At 34.0% G+C, this 20246-nt stretch overlaps 1 protein-coding gene across 6 annotated transcripts in view; it reads right to left on the bottom strand.

Moving 5' to 3' along the window:
* The window catches only part of LOC143226910 (putative tubulin polyglutamylase ttll-15), a 52637-nt gene extending 40864 nt beyond the window's left edge, over nt 1-11773 (bottom strand). For 2 of the 6 annotated variants that reach the window (XM_076458453.1, XM_076458454.1), the window contains exons 1-4: nt 11496-11702; nt 10319-10378; nt 7626-7868; nt 2332-2487 (exon numbers count right to left, since the gene is read on the bottom strand). In XM_076458453.1, coding sequence (XP_076314568.1) covers nt 2332-2487; nt 7626-7868; nt 10319-10378 — 459 coding nt within the window. In that variant the 5' untranslated portion in view covers nt 11496-11702. Of the gene's footprint in view, nt 1-2331; nt 2488-7625; nt 7869-10318; nt 10379-11495 lie in introns of all 6 variants that reach the window. The other 4 variants (XM_076458455.1, XM_076458458.1, XM_076458456.1 and 1 more) reach the window with 4 other exon arrangements.
* Between the last annotated feature and the right edge of the window lie 8473 nt (nt 11774-20246).

The raw sequence follows: 20246 nt of genomic DNA on the forward strand, positions 1-20246 counted from the left end.
CCTGACTTTAAAACTGATGAGTACAAACAAAGCAAGTAAACAATCACATTTAAAGATTTAACCTGACTTTAAAACTGACGACTACAAACAAAGCTCAGTAAACAATCACATTTTCAGATTTTCAACCTGACTTTAAAACTGATGAGTACAAACAAAGCAAGTAAACAATCACATTTAAAGATTTAACCTGACTTTAAAACTGATGAGTACAAACAAAGGACAGTAAACAATCACATTTTCAGATTTTCAACCTGACTTTAAAACTGATGAGTACAAACAAAGCAAGTAAACAATCACATTTAAAGATTTAACCTGACTTTAAAACTGACGACTACAAACAAAGCTCAGTAAACAATCACATTTTCAGATTTTCAACCTGACTTTAAAAGTGATGAGTACAAACAAAGCACAGTAAACAATCACATTTTCAGATTTTCAACCTGACTTTAAAACTGATGAGTACAAACAAAGCACAGTAAACAATCACATTTTAAGATTTTCAACCTGACTTTAAAAGTGATGAGTACAAACAAAGCACAGTAAACAATCACATTTTCAGATTTTCAACCTCACTTTAAAACTGATGAGTACAAACAAAGTACAGTAAACAATCACATTTTCAGATTTTCAACCTGATTTTCAGATTTTCAACCTGACTTTAAAACTGATGAGTACAAACAAAGGACAGTAAACAATCACATTTTCAGATTTTCAACCTGACTTTAAAACTGATGAGTACAAACAAAGCAAGTAAACAATCACATTTAAAGATTTAACCTGACTTTAAAACTGACGACTACAAACAAAGCTCAGTAAACAATCACATTTTCAGATTTTCAACCTGACTTTAAAACTGATGAGTACAAACAAAGCACAGTAAACAATCACATTTAAAGATTTAACCTGACTTTAAAACTGATGAGTACAAACAAAGGACAGTAAACAATCACATTTTCAGATTTTCAACCTGACTTTAAAACTGATGAGTACAAACAAAGCAAGTAAACAATCACATTTAAAGATTTAACCTGACTTTAAAACTGACGACTACAAACAAAGCTCAGTAAACAATCACATTTTCAGATTTTCAACCTGACTTTAAAACTGATGAGTACAAACAAAGCAAGTAAACAATCACATTTAAAGATTTAACCTGACTTTAAAACTGATGAGTACAAACAAAGGACAGTAAACAATCACATTTAAAGATTTAACCTGACTTTAAAACTGACGACTACAAACAAACTACAGTAAACAATCACATTTTCAGATTTTCAACCTGACTTTAAAACTGATGAGTACAAACAAAGCACAGTAAACAATCACATTTAAAGATTTAACCTGACTTTAAAACTGACGACTACAAACAAAGCTCAGTAAACAATCACATTTTCAGATTTTCAACCTGACTTTAAAACTGATGAGTACAAACAAAGCACAGTAAACAATCACATTTTCAGATTTTCAACCTCACTTTAAAACTGATGAGTACAAACAAAGTACAGTAAACAATCACATTTTCAGATTTTCAACCTGACTTTAAAACTGATGAGTACAAACAAAGCACAGTAAACAACCACATTTAAAGATTTAACCTGACTTTAAAACTGACGACTACAAACAAAGCTCAGTAAACAATCACATTTTCAGATTTTCAACCTGACTTTAAAAGTGATGAGTACAAACAAAGCACAGTAAACAATCACATTTTCAGATTTTCAACCTGACTTTAAAACTGATGAGTACAAACAAAGCAAGTAAACAATCACATTTAAAGATTTAACCTGACTTTAAAACTGACGACTACAAACGAAGCTCAGTAAACAATCACATTTTCAGATTTTCAACCTGACTTTAAAAGTGATGAGTACAAACAAAGCACAGTAAACAATCACATTTTCAGATTTTCAACCTCACTTTAAAACTAATGAGTACAAACAAAGGACAGTAAAAAATCACATTTTCAGATTTTCAATTTGACTTTAAAACTGATGAGTACAAACAAAGGACAGTAAACAATCACATTTTCAGATTTTCAACCTGACTTTAAAACTGATGAGTACAAACAAAGCAAGTAAACAATCACATTTAAAGATTTAACCTGACTTTAAAACTGATGAGTACAAACAAAGCACTGTAAACAAACACATTTAAAGATTTAACCTGACTTTAAAACTGATGAGTACAAACAAAGCACAGTAAACAAACACATTTAATAATTTAACCTGACTTTAAAACTGACCAGTTACTCTGGAGCAGCTTAAAAAAAACAAAAAGAAAGAACTTGTTCATATAGATATTTGGTTTTAAATTTTTCAATGAAAAACTCACTTTCTGATGAGGCTTTAGGTTCTGTAAATGTGAAGACAGTTGGGTGAAAGGGTAGTCATGGGTCCACAGAACATCCCATTTGGACTGACTGTCACCTTGCTGAAACCCTAGTCTCTCAAAGACAGCAAACACGTGTTTCAAGTACCCAGTTTCTAGCTATAGTACAAAATATACACTTCATTTACAACTATTGTTTACTTACTAATCAACAAAATAACTGTTTTGAAAGGATGTACAACTATCAGACAGATTACAAACAACTGATACTAACAAACACCCTTGCTATGAAACAGCTGAAGAAGTCACTGTTGGAATGATACAGTTGTTCATAAGCACGAAACAATGTTGCACAGAGTTTGAACATTATAGTAAATAAAATAACTTAGAGTTTATCACAACTTCAGAATCAGTTACAATAAACCATAGGATGACCCAGTTCTCCTACTTCATTCCAATACACAACACATACTTTAGAGGACAGCTACTCAGTAGACATAATTAAGTGAGGTACTACAACAGATGTTGTACCTTAGAGCTATGATAACTGTCTTCATGTGACAGCACCAGTACTCTAGAGGACAGCTACTCAGTAGACATAATTAAGTGAGGTACTACAACAGATGTTGTACCTTAGAGCTATGATAACTGTCTTCATGTGACAGCACCAGTACTCTAGAGGACAGCTACTCAGTAGACATAATTTAGTGAGGTACTACAACAGATGTTGTACCTTAGAGCTATGATAACTGTCTTTATGTGACATACCAGTACTTTACCAAATAGCGACCCAGTAGATATAATTACATGAAGCACTATAACAGATTTAGTATGTTACTGTTCACATCATATAGCTATCATGCTAATGTTGTGTCAGTACTTATACTTTAGAGAAAAGCTACTCAACAAAGATAATTACACCTCACTAAGAATGGATCAAAGAGTGCATGTCACAAAACTTTAGTTTTTCACAATCTATTAAAACAATGCATGTCAATAAATTGTGCATCAAAAGATAGCTTATAATTCAAGTTTTAATATTTCATGTCTTAATCCAGTAGAAAATATTAAAAACAAAATGGTAAATATCTATTCTACATGTTTGCTTTGAAATTTGCACAAAGCTACATGAGTGCAATCTGTGCTAGCTGTCCCTAATTTAGCAGTACAAGGCTGGAGGGAAGGCAGCTAGTTATCATCACCCACTGCCAATTCTTGGGCTACTCTTTAACCAATAAAAGGTGGGACTGTCACATTATAATATCCCCACAACTGAAAGGGCATGTTTGGTGTGATGGGATTTCAAACCCACGACCCACAGATTGCAAGTCAAGTGCCTTAACCACCTCGTCATTCTGGGCCCTTTCGTGTGTCTCACATTGCACATCCTCATCTTAATGGTCATTTTATATTTTATATTGCTTACTATACAATGTTGATAATGACTAACAAATTAAAAACACTGACAAACTTTAATAAAAAAAACAAGAACCTCCCACCTTTTGTGAATTGCTAAAATATCAATACATTTAACAAACCCAACAGAGTAGCCCCTCCTGCTACTCCATTAATTTGAAACCTCTTGTGTACTCAATCCTATTTAAGTACATGTTTAAAATCAACAGAAAAAGAAAATTCCAAATTAAATACACCTGACAGTCATTTGTAATTAGATTAAAAGGGAAAATTCAGAGTTGTTCTAGAAATGTTGAAATGTGTTGACAAAGTCATTGCTCTGAATACACTTTGTAGACCTATAGCACTAAATTATAACCCTGGAAAAATAACAGAACCTAAGTACCAGCTTGTACAGAGATACATCACAAACATTTCTGCCCATGTTTTAATATTTTAGGCAATTTTCCTTGCAACCACTGTATTACAAAAAGCCAATAAATTTTATCCTAATGTATTCTCAAAATCAAAAATCATTGTTTTATCTGTAGCAAGTTTCTACTCCAGTCATTAACAGTAAAATGACTATATGAACAACTGAAAAAACTGTCAGAAGTACTTTGTGATCAATACTAAAAAGGACAGCACAGTACTACTGAATTCTTCTTACATTTTTTACAGTGGTTACGAATTTGGTCAAATAGACCAGGAACATTGAAAGATAGGATAGAGAAAATAGCAGGTAAAATAAAAACTGTTTATTCACATATGAGGTTTTAGAGATTATACATATAATATTTAATAATTTTCAGATAAAGAAAAGTATCTCTTTTCTATACACAAAACAATTTAAACATTATAGTAAGGAAACTGATGGTTACTTAGGGTCACAAAATTGGTATAATCCACTGAGGCATTATGGAAAGGGTTAAGTGCAGGACTTCAACAGACCCACCATCTTAGTGTTTGTATTATATAACTGCCTTTCTCACCTTGTGTTCATATTTGTATCTTACAGAATGAACATTTATACTATTACTATTAAAAACTTGTTACGACCTGTGTATATGTATCTATTCTGTTATAAAAACTTACTACCACCCTACCTGAGTATATGTATCTATTCTGTTATAAAAACTTACTACCACCCTACCTGAGTATATGTATCTATTCTGTTATAAAAACTTACTACCACCCTACCTGAGTATATGTATCTATTCTGTTATAAAAACTTACTACCACCCTACCTGAGTATATGTATCTATTCTGTTATAAAAACTTACTACCACCCTACCTGAGTATATGTATATATTCTGTTACAAAAACTCACTACCACCCCACCTGAGTATATGTATCTATTCTGTTATAAAAACTCACTACCACCCCACCTGTGTATATGTATCTATTCTACTATAAACACATTACCACCTCTCCATACATATACAGTAAAAAAAGGATTATATATATTTATAAAGAATCTCCAATTAAAAGAGGTTTCAGAGCCTGTTTCGCAGATAGTAATATAAATATCAGTAAAAGTAGTGGACTACAGTCCTTGTTTATTTGTTGTCAGTTAACCTACTAATATTACTAGCCATCATTCTAGTCATTGTTCATTGGTTGTTAGTTACTCTAACAATAACACTAGGCAGCAGACTATGGTGCTTGTTTTTTTTGTTACTCTAACAATAAAACTTGGCAGGACACTACAGTCCTTGTTTATTTCTTGTTAATTAACCTACTAATATTACTAATCAGCATACTACAGTCCTTGTTTACCTGTTGTTAGTTCCTCTAACAATAATAAAAGGCAGCAGACTACAGTCCTTGTTTACCTGTTGTTAATTACTCTAACAATAATACAAGGCAGCAGACTACAGTCCTTGTTTACTTGTTGTTAGTTACTCTAACAATAATACAAGGCAGCAAACTACAGTCCTTGTTTACTTGTTGTTAGTTACTCTAACAATAATGCAAGGCAGCAGACTACAGTCCTTGTTTACCTGTTGTTGGTTACTCTAACAATAATACAAGGCAGTAGACTACAGTCCTTGTTTACCTGTTGTTAGTTACTCTAACAATAATACAAGGCAGCAGACTACAGTCCTTGTTTACCTGTTGTTAGTTACTCCAACAATAATGCAAGGCAGCAGACTACAGTCCTTGTTTACTTGTTGTTAGTTACTCTAACAATAATGCAAGGCAGCAGACTATAGTCCTTGTTTACTTGTTGCTAGTTACTCTAACAATAATGCAAGGCAGCAGACTACAGTCCTTGTTTACTTGTTGTTAGTTACTCTAACAATAATGCAAGGCAGCAGACTACAGTCCTTGTTTACCTGTTGTTAGTTACTCTAACAATAATACAAGGCAGCAGACTACAGTCCTTGTTTACCTGTTGTTAGTTACTCCAACAATAATGCAAGGCAGCAGACTACAGTCCTTGTTTACTTGTTGTTGGTGAATTACATACAAAAGAAGTGGTCAATTTCTATATTAATACTATACTTAATAAAAATTACATTACAACAAATTTTAGAATGAGAACAATAATTATACTAATAGTATATAACAACTTATTCAACATGTAAGAATCTCTATGACGTTAGGAAAACAGGTACATTTAGGAAATCAGTTAAACACAAAACATGACATCCTTCAACTCAAGAAGTTTCAAAAGGTGAACCTCTCTTTTCCAGAAGAAAATAACTTAATAAAGCAAGTGTGAGACAAAGTGAGATTTTGGTGAAGTCAAGCAGACAACCACGGGAAGGATGTTTGAGGAAAATGGTTTCTCATTATCAATATGGCATATTTCAAAACATCAATAATATTTGCAAAAGAAAACTGTCAAGTTTTTAAGTAAAAATGCACACAACGTGGCTTCATACTGCTCCAACTGAGCTTGTGCAAACTGGCTCCGAGACTGAATTACCTCATGATGGTTTTACGAATGATGCGAACAGAAGGTATGCACCTAAGGGTTAAACAAGATTAAAATAAGAGAAATAACATCATATAATCAGTGACAAACTTGAAAGGATTTGAATTTACGTACTTAAAATGTTAATTATTGCCCGATTTTAATGATTTGCTAAAAACACATCTTTAAGGTACCTTTTAATGCTGACTTGACATTTCTCACTCTGGTTAACAAAATATGCACATTGTAATATTTTACACAGGACAAGTACTAAATCCTTTCCAAGCTAAACACATCCATTTAATCACTTTACCTTCAGTCCATTCACCGGCTGCATGGTTTTGCTTTTCCTTTGTTTTATGATTTACTTAAATTTTCCACTAATTACTTGAAACATTTTCATGGAAGTTTTACTTTATTGTGAACTTTGGTATGAATTATAATGAACTTTGAAATTCAGATATTATTTACGTGTTAGTGTTTATTCAGTACAAATATAGCTACCAAATTTAATATTTTTAATTTAGTAAGCTCTTCCATTCTGAATGTTTAGTGTTGCTATGCAAACTGTTTCATTATAATTGTGAGTGAAATAAACATGCTTACCTTCACAAACATAGCAGAAAGTTTTAAAGTTATTTGTTTAAAACCTTTCTATAAGTTTTTAAATAACTCTACTGGAAATTACTAAAATATATTCAAACCCCTTGGTGTTAGACCTTAGTTCCCAGAACAGGTTTGAAACAAACCCACGAGGCAGTGCGTGTAACCAACACTTACAAAACTTAGTGTGTAAAATAATGACAGTTTTAATTTACAATTTACACACTTTGTGACATTATTTTCCACCTTTCTTTGCACATCCATTCATTCATTGTTAGCTTCATTTACACAAACAATGCTTTACTATAAGAAGAGACACAGAACTCAGAACATTAAAATACAAAAATCTAACAATAACATTTATTTCTCTCCTAACCTTCTTCCCATGAACCCATACAACACGGCTATGAAACTTCTCTGGTGGATTAACCTTTTCTTTCATGTGAAAACTGTTATGACGTTCTTGGTCTTTCTGAAGGCGATGAAGTTCATTAACGCTTAATGCTGTAAGTAGGATGCCAATGATTAACACAGCAATAACCAAGCTCACTGAACGAGGTACTGGCCAGGGACTGGAAGTCCAGTTTCTACCAGACATTTTCTTATGATCATCATCTCTCTAAAATTAGAACATAAGCTGTGTTAAAGTCACTCATTCACTTAAAAACAAATTAACTGTCTAAGATAAACTATGGAACTTAAAGTTAGTATATACAAGATACTAATTGTATCAAACCACTCACCTGCTTGAAGAGCATGTTTATATTTCAATAACATAAATTAACATCTTCCTTCAAACAATGTTTCATGGTTATTAAGCACACAGATAAATACCTTCCATCTAACAAAGTTTCATGGTTATTAAGAACACAAATTAACACCTTCCATCTAATAAAATTTCATGTTTATTAAGAACACAGATAAACACCTTCCATCTAATAAAATTTCATGTTTATTAAGAACACAGATAAACACCTTCCATCTAATAAAATTTCATGTTTATTAAGAACACAGATAAACACCTTCATCTAACAAAGTTTCATGGTTATTAAACACACAGATAAACACCTTCCATCTAACAAAGTTTCATGGTTATTAAGCACACAGATAAACACCTTCCATCTAACAAAGTTTCATGGTTATTAAGCACACAGATAAACACCTTCCATCTAACAAAGTTTCATGGTTATTAAGCACACAGATAAACACCTTCCATCTAACAAAGTTTCATGGTTATTAAGCACACAGATAAACACCTTCCATCTAACAAAGTTTCATGGTTATTAAGCACACAAGTTAACATTTTCCATCTAACAAAGTTTCATGCTTATTAACAATGCAACTTAACATGTTTAATTCAACAAAGTTTCATGGTTACTAACAATGCAACTTAACATGTTTAATTCAACACAGTTTCATGGTTACTAACAATGCAACTTAACATGTTTAATTCAACAAAGTTTCATGGTTACTAACAACACAAGTTAACATTTTCCATCTAATAAAGTTTCATGCTTATTAACAATGCAACTTAACATGTTTAATTCAACAAAGTTTCATGGTTACTAACAACACAAGTTAACATTTTCCATCTAATAAAGTTTCATGCTTATTAACAATGCAACTTAACATGTTTAATTCAACAAAGTTTCATGGTTACTAACAACACAAGTTAACATTTTCCATCTAATAAAGTTTCATGCTTATTAACAATGCAACTTAACATGTTTAATTCAACAAAGTTTCATGGTTACTAACAACACAAGTTAACATTTTCCATCTAATAAAGTTTCATGCTTATTAACAATGCAACTTAACATGTTTAATTCAACAAAGTTTCATGGTTACTAACAACACAAGTTAACATTTTCCATCTAACAAAGTTTCATGGTTATTAACAAGTTAACTTCCTCCTTTATCTTATGTCCATAATTATAACTCATTATTTTCTGCTGTAAATTGTGAGGATTATGATAAAACAAATATTTGACATAAATAATTAAATACATTTATGATCAAACATTGTTTAAACTAAGCAATCGTTCACAAAACGTGTTCAAACACTATGCTCAGAAATCACTTTCATATTTCATGATACATCTACTACAAAAACATTCTGACAGAAATGTACTTAGATCAGACTGGAGTAAAATTTCATTTAAAATTTGCACTTTACACTTGAAAACTAAGGTTACAAGATTGTCTTTAATGTATTAACAATTTCTAATTTTAAGAAAAAGTTATATCAGTTGTTAAAAAAATAGTGCAACTACCTTCTTGTAAAAATGTTATGCATGTGCATACATGTGCAAGTAAAACACAGCACATTTCTGTAAATAGTTACACAAAAAAATAAAATAAACATGAGATGTGATAACAGCCAGTTTTAATTAGAAAGCAATCACTAATCACATTATTACAGAAATTTGTGTACTAGGGCTATTAGCATACATTTGCATAACTGTTTGTCTGGGCCTTCTACTCTGCACTAAATTCATCAAGATGCTTTATTTATAAATAGTTAAAGTTGTTCCCATATAATTAAGCTCTGCATAACACAGCCTACACTTCAGTTTACCTAACAATTACCTTTGACATTTTTAATTTGTTTATGTAAATGCTGGATGGAAATTCTATGTGTTTAATGATAGATTATCTTAGAACATGAAAAGCTGCCTTTTTTTATATGTAAACAAAACATCTATAAAACATGTTAAAGACATGAAACTGCAGCTTTGCACATATATCTGCATGCACCCAGCAAACATTCAACCTAAATTTGATGAAGACCCATAAACAGTGGGTGAAGTAGTGGTAAAATATGCCCATAAAAATGCAAGCGGTGAAACTACAAATTTGTATGCATCTTCCCATGGACCTAAAAAACCTTTATGCCAATTTTGATGAAGATGTATCAACACCCTCCAAAGTAGTTACATTCTAACATCCTTACTGAAAATTTAACTTTTGTAAAGTTAGTGTCACAAATATAAAAATATTTCAGTGTACATTTTAACATTTAAACATGTGATGTAACAACATGGCTAAGCTGAACGAATGTATAAGTACCTCAAACAAAAATGGATCTGGTGAGCTGGTTACTTTTCGAGCCTTCAGCCATGACTGCATCTAAACCAAATCAAAGTGAATGTAATTTTTTGTTCATAACAGATCTTACACAGTAACAAAACAAAAGTAAAATCTTAGAAGTATTTTTTTCATTTTGAATGGTTTAATAGTTTCTAATTTCATGGTACACCAAATTATTATGCAAGAGTTGCACATAATTCAACAACTATGAAATAACAGTAAAAAACAAAAAGTTCCTCTGTCTTGAGAAGGCATTTTACATGAAATAGGATAAGGGTGTTTGTAAATAATATTTAATAGTTGGCTTGCAGTAAACAATGAAGCTACTACTAAATAACACTGTATCAACCTAGTTAAGTTTTATTATTATCATAAGTTAACTACAATAATGTTAAGACAAAACTGATTCAGAAAAAATCCTTAAATTTCCTGTTTCAAAAGATCATTCATTTGCACTTGGCACAGAATAATGTGTGCAAAGCTGTTTCCATTAACCAAAACATGTGCTTGCTACTTCTTCCAACAAATAATTAAACTTATTATTTGCAAGCAGATTCTGAGCATAAAATCTTCCTACAAACCTGAGTCAGAATTGCTCACTTTAAATCTGTTCTTTTGATGTAACAAATCTTTTTGGTATTAAAAGGTAGACTTAGGGTTTAGTGACCAGGCTAATCAGTTAACAAGTCTAAAAGGTACTATTATGGTTTAGTGGCCAGGCTAAGCAGTAACAAGTCTAAAAGGTAGACTGAAAGTATAACTGGAAAAAAAACTTCTGTAAAAATTTTACATATCTAAACAAGTTCTCTACACATTTAACATACGTCAGTGATGAACTGGTAACCATATAACTATGGCAAATAGTAAAAAAAACTAATTTTGAGCTCTCTATAACTTTAAATGGAATTTGTAGGTTTAGCAAAATGGAAGTTAAAAATTATAAAATATCCAATCATTTAACTACTCTTACAACCAAACATTTCTAATACTCCATAGCTTTAAACTTGTCATTTCAGTCCATCAAAAAATTGTATCACATATTTCACTTTTATTTTGCTATTTTTTTAATACTAATATTATTATAAAAACATCACTACTGGTACTAAATATCACTAGTACTAACACTAGTAAAATGAACTTATGATGAAGTATTCACCTTATGAAGAAGAATATTACAATAACTACGGTACTAAGTAATATAAGTGTACGGTGAAAGCTGACAATTAAAATAACCTTAGAATTTAGTATTCAAATAATGAGCATTTTCATCACCACTAAGTTTACGTACGATCAACCGCGTGTAATACAATTGTAATGGAAGTGAGTAACGAACACTCGTACACGAGAAGTTAGTCCATTTAATCAGTATTAATCAAACGTAAAAAAATAACTTTATAGTAAGTAAAAAAAATCAGAACTTTAATTCCCAGTACAATTGCAGCATTTTGAATAAAGTTGAGAACACATTAGTGTATTTTGTTTAGACTGAACTTTAATATACTTATCAGTTAAAAATTTTATCCTAGTTTCGCTTAAATAAATGTTTTTAACAATACAATTTTCACTCTCACAATCGATTTGACAACGTATTTGAATGAAGATGACTTAAGAAGGTCGAAACGTTATGTAATTTATTTTAATTAAAATTTTAATACGTATACGAGCCGTCTTGAGAATACATTTTTAATTCAAGTGGGTTTCTTGTCTGTTTTGGAATTTGGAATTTCGCACAAAGCAACTCGAGGGCTATCTGTGCTAGCCGTCCCTAATTTAGCAGTGTAAGACTAGAGGGAAGGCAGCTAGTCATCACCACCCACCGACAACTCTTGGGCTACTCTTTTACCAACGAATAGTGGGATTGACCGTCACATTTTAACGCCCCCACGGCTGGGAGGGCGAGCATGTTTTGGCGCGACTCGGGCGCGAACCAGCGACCCTCAGATTACGAAGCGCACGCCTTAACGCGCTAGGCCATGCCAGGCCCAGGGTTTCTTGTCATCACAATATGACAACACAGTACCATACGAATTCTTTATAAACCCTCTTAAAATTATCTTTGCAACATTAACATGTTAAAATTGGTAAGATATATTCCTATGGAGGTTTAAAAAGATATCCATGAAATAGATAAGATAAAGTATATTGAATTCTGATGAAATTAGAATAGTAGAGTACAATAAATTATAAAACCTGGCAAAGACATACTACAATATTTTCAGATAAAACCAATTTTCCTAAAAGCAAAAGTATGATGGATGTGTTTATAGTTAAGCACAAAGCAACACAATGGGCTGTCTGTGCTATTTATTCCCACCAAGAGTGTCAAAACCCGGTTTTTAGCAGTACGAATCCGCAGACATACAACTGTGCCAAGGAGGAAGAATGGAAGTATGATGGACAAACCCGCAAATAACAGAGGGCTCAGTTAAATAATCAGGCGAGTGTTCTGTAATACATAATTTAACTGAGTTTCGACAAGTGTAAAATGATGAGTCTGGATGAAATGTAAGTAAATGAACAAAATCTGTATTATTGCAAACAAACAGAAAACGCAGAGTGTGTACCTACGCATGTGGAACGAAAGTCGCTTCTTCCAGGCTATGTTTAACCCTAAAGTTTCTTCTCCCTCGGAATTAATCGCTGTGAAACGAAAACACAATGGTTTTGACGATACTTAGTGGAAAAGCTGGCTAATCAAAGCAAGCCTCAATTCAACGGGTAAACTCGATCTCTTTGTCCAGTCGACAGCATCAACTTGGGACTTTTGTTCTGCTACAGCGTCGGCTGTATTTAGACAAAGTCAACTCAACCAGCAAGAACATTACAGGCTAATCTTTTCAATTTGGATTATTTATGTTACTGCAATATACTCAAAATCAAAACAGATATTATAATACATTATAGACAACAAAGAAACAAAACAATTAGAACAATACAAACTCAACGACTTTTTGTACCACGTGCTGCTACCATTACATTAGAACATGGAAGCTAAATAATCAACAACTTTCTGTATCATTAAAGCAAATAGAAAACAAATGATTTACCTACATATCACACTTTCTTTTGTTTTTCTTTCAGGCTTGTTCCATACTGGCAATTAAAATTAAATTTAAAATGAATCAACATTATATTCATGCCGTGTTCAAGGACAAGTTTAAAGTATTATGTATTCCTAAAAACATATACAAGCGACAAGAACATCACAAATCCATTAAACAAGAAATCACATTAAACACAAAGCATAATATTTTTAATGGATTTACAACTAACTTCAATCCAACAAACTTTACTTTTATCATAATTATTTGCATACTATCTAATAAATATTACAGTCCTTACACTCCAAGGTCATAAACTCTGTACTTTAATCTTTAAACAAAAATATAAAAGAGAAAGAGCAACATAAAACAAACCTTCTGTAAACTGTAAAAATACAGAAAATACATCATTCGACACAAATATACAATATATTTTCCCCTCCCTGAAATCCACGAAGGTTATCAAGTAAGCCTAATTATTGTCAGTGTATGATTATTAATATTAATATTATTCATTCCAATTTATACATGCCCCATATTTTCATTATTACGACAGCAAGAGTAACGAATTATAAGAGATGTCGTACATTTGCTGTATTTGTAGATCTTTGTTGTAGAAGCTATACAATTTTGTATGATTTTCTGGTCTGTTTCTAGCATCTTAGAAGAAATGGCCAATATAGGAAGCAGACTTCTATTGGTAGAGGCAGAGTACTACATAGTATACCTCTCATTCACAGTGTTATAATGTTGTTCTTTTGTTAGGCTGGCTCCTCGAGGTGGATTCCTGTACATGGTAAGGGGACATCTAAGAGAAGGTTATGTGCTTTCAGTTTACCCCCTCTGGGATATAAACATTTACCCATGTGTTTGCCGTGAGTGATGATCCTTGAATGGGAGGAGACGATCCTGGCGGTTGAGAAGTTCAACTCCAACCGTAACACTCCACTTTGGCCTTCATTTCCTGTAGGCGGACAGCCTTGGGGTGCCCCCTCCGAGCCAATAGGCTGGTCCAGTTGGGTTAGGATCAACCGAGTACTATTGTTGAGCGTTCTCATTGTGTCTGATGCTGATATTCGGGTGTAGTAATTACGAAACCCTGGATTTGCTGCAATGTCCTTGTTTGGCATTATAGTGCATCCCCTCATAGGGCGCCCTGGTTGGCGGGATCAGTGAGCACTTAAATGTATTTCCTTTATTATGGATGACTCATTCATGAACAAATAAATACAAATTAAAAAATTGAAAAAAACAACAACAACAGATGATCAGAAAACAACCAGACATGGACGACTCTGCTGCACAGTCACCGTCGCAGTCTGATTCTGTACCTTGATTTATAATTTTCTATTCCTCATTCCAGAAATCCTCAGGGCACATGTTTCTCTTTTTCATTCAAAGGAGATTAGAGGGGCTAGTTGGCTCCCCCAAGTCAGTAAAGAAGTTATGTTCTGGAGGTATTTTGGTGGAAACATCTTCACTAGAACTTACCAAACTCTTTTCCAAATCAAAGGCCATTGGGGATATACGCATCGAGGTTACTCACCATGCAACTTTGAATCCTTCCAGAGGAGTTATATTGGAGAGGGATTTAAAGAACTTTTCTGAGTTAGAGTTCCTTGTTATTTTCTCCAGCTAAGGCGTTTCTGCAGTACACTGAATCTCCACTTCCAAAGATGGAATACTGATGTTTACATCACCACGTTTTCCTTCCACACTCTAAGCATGTTATCTGAACAATAAGGTATGGTCAAACATTTCCAACTCTCTCAGATGTTTCCATTGTCAGCAGCTTCGTCACTGAATACATCATTTCATGATTCTTTAACATGTGCTCATTGTGGTGGCAGAGCCCACGACGCCTACGAGTGCAACTTGGAACCACGCTGTGTTAATTGTAGTGGTTCACGCCCCTCTTACTCTATTTCTTGCCCTAAGTGAGTGGAGGAGAAAGAGGTGTAATGCTTGAAGACTATAAAATATCGCCTTCCCAGAGGCTCGTAAATTATTGTCCCCTTCTTAATTTCAGACACATGCTGCTGCACAGTGGGAGTGCAGCCCTATCTCTCTCTTTGCCTCCAGGAGAGTTGTTTGCAAAACATCTGAAGAGTCTTTCACCCTCCATGGATAAAAAGAGTTGGTGAATCTACATCTACCTCTGTCCCTTCCACTCCTTCCAGTGACTGCTCGGGTCCATTTTCTTAAGCTTCAAAACAATTATCCATTCACAATCTCAGGTCACTGGAATCTTTGTCCATGGACAGAGACCTGCCTACTTGACCCAGAGAAGGATCCACGGAGGTTGATAGATCTCCATCCAATGAAGAAAAAAACGTGGTTAAAACAGAAGGGCTCCCTGCCCCATTCTTCTCCATATAAATCAGTGGAACTTTTGGGGGTTTTGTTTAAATTTTGATGACATTAAGGATTTGATTGATACTTGCCATCCTGTGTGTCTCTTCTTACAGGAAACGTTTCTGAAACCTACTAATACAGTCACCCTTCGACAATTTTCTTTGTACAGAAATGACAAATTGTGTGATGGACAAGTGCATGGAGAGATGACACTGCTGGTTGACCAACTCGTGCCCGTCATGTCTTTGCTACTCGATACATCCTTGGAAGATGTAAGCATCTGTGTTTCCTTGGGTCATACAATCACTATATGTTCTCTCTACCTAGCTTTTGAAGAAGCTTATTGATGCCATCATTGGGCAGTTATCAGATTGTGTGAGTTTGACACTTTCCAATTCTTTCCAACAGGAGCTTGGATTCCCTCAGGGCTGTGTCATGAGTGTCAAAATTTTATTAAAAATATTAATACTACCTTAATCGTATACTAAAGTTGATCACAGCAAACGGTTTTACTTTTTCTTGCTCTAAAACCGTTTGCATGCATTTCTGCCTCCAATGGGATATTCACCCCAATCCCGAGCTTTGTCTTGAAGAAGTTGTGCTTTCCATGGTTCCTGACGCAAAGTTCTTGGGGCTTATCATTGATCGTAAGTTGACTTTTATTCCACACATCAAGCATCTACGTGCCAATATACAAGGGCACTGAACATTCTTCATGTGCTCTCTCCCACCTCTTGGGAAGCAGAATGATGTACTATGCTAAAAATCTATCATGCTCTCCTTTGATTGAAACTGGACTATGGGCTTCTAATCTATGGCTCTGCAAGGACCTCGACCTTTGAGATGTTTAACCTTGTTCACCATCAGGGGCTTTGGCTCTGTACAGAGGTCTTATGCACCTTTCCAGTCCAGAGTTTGTACACTGAGTCTCATGAGCATCCTCTACACCTCTGCCATTTGCATATTTCAAAACTTCGATCCTCACCATGTCATCCCACATAGGGTTGTGTTTTCTTCCTCAATGAACCATGCTTTATCAAATTACGCAGTTTGCCATTGTTTGTTTTAGTCTTTGTATCCAAGTGCAGTTGGATGAATTGGCCCTGTCTTTGGACAGCATTGCTGTATCCTCTGGTCAGCCCATTCAACCATGAATTATTACCATCCCCAACTGTGACATTTTTTTTAATCATACGAAGAAGGCGGATACTTCCGATTGGAAGTACTGATTTTTGTTTCCTGAACACCTTTCAAACCATCCTTCCATTCAAATTTATATGGATGGTTCAAAATCAGGTAACTTTGTAGACTCTGCCATGATATGTTATGGTTTGGTGGTTGCACACAGAATTCCTTCTACAGTTTCTGTGTTCACTGCTGAACTTTACGCCATTTCTCTTGCCCTGGATCACATAGAAGCAATGCAGTACATGTACTATACAATTTATACCGACTCGCTTAGCTCTCTACTGGCTCTGGAATTGCTTCATGTTCTCGTTGAACAACTGTCCCATTTCTCTCTATCATATATTTCTATACAGTTTTTCTGGATAGCAGGGAACGAGCATACTGAAATGACAGCTAAGTATGTATGCTCTGATGCCATCACCGCTGTGCCTGTCTTGTATATGGACTATGGTCCTGTATTCAAGGCTCGGGTCTGCGCTAGTTGGCAGTCGACTTGGAGTGAGCAACATGATAACAAACTTTCCCAGATCAAACTATCTTTGTTTTTTGCCCTTTTTGTTTCCATAAGGTTTGGAAGGAGGAAGTTTTTCCAGCTAGGCTGTGCATTGGTCACAGTTTTTTATTATCACTGTTTTATTTTATCCGAGACTAATACACCAATGTGTGACTCTTAAGTCACAATAGCCAACATTTTATGTCGTGCTGTCGTTCCACTGTGAGCGACGGCACATTTTAGACATATTTTTACCATGGATTAATTCTTGACGTTGGACAGTGTTATTGGCGATGGTGACACTGTCCACCTCAGTTTTGTTTTAAAATTTATAAGGACCTTTGGCCTTTGTCTTTATTTTAGGTTTTAATTCAAATATTTGACTTCGTCTTGTTTTAACATGATTTCCTTTTGCGTATGTTAATAAGTTTATTTCTATTTTACTTTTTTTTACCGGTTGTTTGGCGCAGATAGTCAAGTTGCTTTGCGCCAATAAACGCATAAACAACCAATCGTTAGGTTGGTTATTTTAAATCATTTAGCGAAAATAAGGTTATGTTCAGTCCACTTAATTATAGTACACTAGTTTATTTATTCTGTACTGTTTCTATAAGTTTGTAAACTGTTGCAACTTTAGAATGCCCTCTTGGGTTTAATGGTAAGTTCGTGGATTTAGAACGTTGATACCAGATCATGGCATAGACTCTCCATTGTGTAGCTCTGCTCTTAATATAAACTAACAAACAAAAACACTTGTAGGCCAAATAACACTCAAACAGGAATATCATTATAATTGTACAACAATTAACGTAAAAATAAACTTTAGAGAGAGTCAGTACTCGTTATGCCGAAGTTAGCAGTGACAGACAAGAAGGAAGACAGTTGGTCAATTCCACCCACCCCTAAATCTTGGCCTACTTTTTACAATGGAAGGGAAGGATTGAACTTAGCATTATAATGGTTGAAAGGACAAGCATGTGTCGAATATGAAGGGAATTCTAACCAGTGTTTTGAAGACTGTGTGTTTACCTTTTTAAACAGTTACAGGTATAGCTTACTATGTTTAGATATACCCTACTTGTTATTTTAGCAACTATCAACACAGTAGTTCTCCATGCATATGATATTTTCCTACAAATCAAGTTTTTATTTGTGCTTAAAAATGATCTCTTTTGTTTCATATTGACAAACCACTACAATCTCGCAAAATGTTACAAAACATAAAGGATTATATATTCTGCCAACATCCTTACAACGTAAAATAATAATTCACGAAATGATTTTGTATAGTTGAATAGTCTCATGCATTGAATGATAAATTTAGGTTTCATAAGATCTTATAACCCAATAAAATTTATATATCTTAGGACGGCTGGTATAGGTATTAACATTAATACTAATAAAGCAGAGAACAACGTTTTACCTTCTTAGATCATCTTCAGGTTAACAGAGAGAGTTTGCGCAAAATCAAGAAGGCCATTATACAGATTTCATTCTACTTGCCTTTCTCCATATATACAGGGTGTTCGGAAAATCACTGTGCACTTGTACATTTATTAACAGACATGTTTCAATATAGAATAAACGAGGTAAATATGAATGACAATTATAAACAATGTTGAAAGTGACCCCGTTGGCATCATCAATACAGGCCTGGATCCTTCTTATTTTGTTTCTAAACACCGCTATCAGTTGCTGGCTTGAAATAGACTGAATAAAATATGATTACAAAACTGCACAGTGACTTTCCTAACACCCTGTATTATCTCGAGGTAACACTCGTTCTGTTAACGTAGATCATGACTGTATTGCTGCATGAGTTGTATTCTCCAATGGCAGGTCAATTAAAGCAAAAAACTTATTTTACGTTTGACTGAAAAAGTTCAGTCAGGTAGGTAGTGCTGGTCAGTCTGGATGAATCAGTCATCAGGTAGGTAGTACTAGTCAGTGTGGATGAATCAGTCATCAGGTAGGTAGTACTAGTCAGTCTGGATGAATCAGTCATTATTTGTTAAGTTAAGAGTGTTAGGTTAGACTTAGCCTGGGATATACTCTAAGGAAGATGGGCAGATATCGGATATCACTGATCACGATATCAGATCCATTAAAAGTAACCAATCTGTCAGTTAAGCAAGTTCACACATTGTGTTGTTATGAGGAATATTTATTATTATTTTCAGTTTGTTTTATTGCGAAACTTTCTGTTTCATGTATAATGCCCATTACTCCTTCTATTTTGTTTTATTATTATGAAAATACATTTATTACAACTCGAAGGTCCTAAGACAAAGAGGAAGAATTAGTTTTCAATGATAGTCAGATGAAAAGGTCATAAGGTCTTTTCCTAGATATTTGGTGTTCTGCTCTGAAAGTCCTTGACTTCAATTTTGTTGCAACTGTCAATTCATGGAGAAGAACTGCTATTTTCCGGTGTAGTCAGAACAGTTACCTGAGCTCTGCTTTGAAAATCAATCTCAGTATTAGGAAAGCTTAGGCAAATGAGAAAATTTTATGGTGGCAACTGGCGAATCTAATGTAAGTGCAATGACTTTATAGGACTTCCAGATCTTTACCTGCCAGAACAATCCAACCTCAGCTCTGGTAAAAAGATATCCAAGGATACCAAGAAGAGACTGGAGGTATCTTTAGAAAATTGTCTAGACAGAGGAGTTACCTCACTAGCAGGTCAGGTGGTGTACAACAAATAATGAAAGAGATTGGGTGGTTGTTTGGCACAATGCACCTAGGTTATTTGTGCCAAATAACCAGTTAAAAACCTTAAAATGTAAAAAAAAAATATATCGAGTTAAAGAATTAAACTACCCAAAAT

The sequence above is a fragment of the Tachypleus tridentatus genome, chromosome 9 (genome assembly GCF_004210375.1).
Source record: "Tachypleus tridentatus isolate NWPU-2018 chromosome 9, ASM421037v1, whole genome shotgun sequence".
Taxonomy (NCBI): Eukaryota; Metazoa; Arthropoda; class Merostomata; order Xiphosura; family Limulidae; genus Tachypleus; species Tachypleus tridentatus.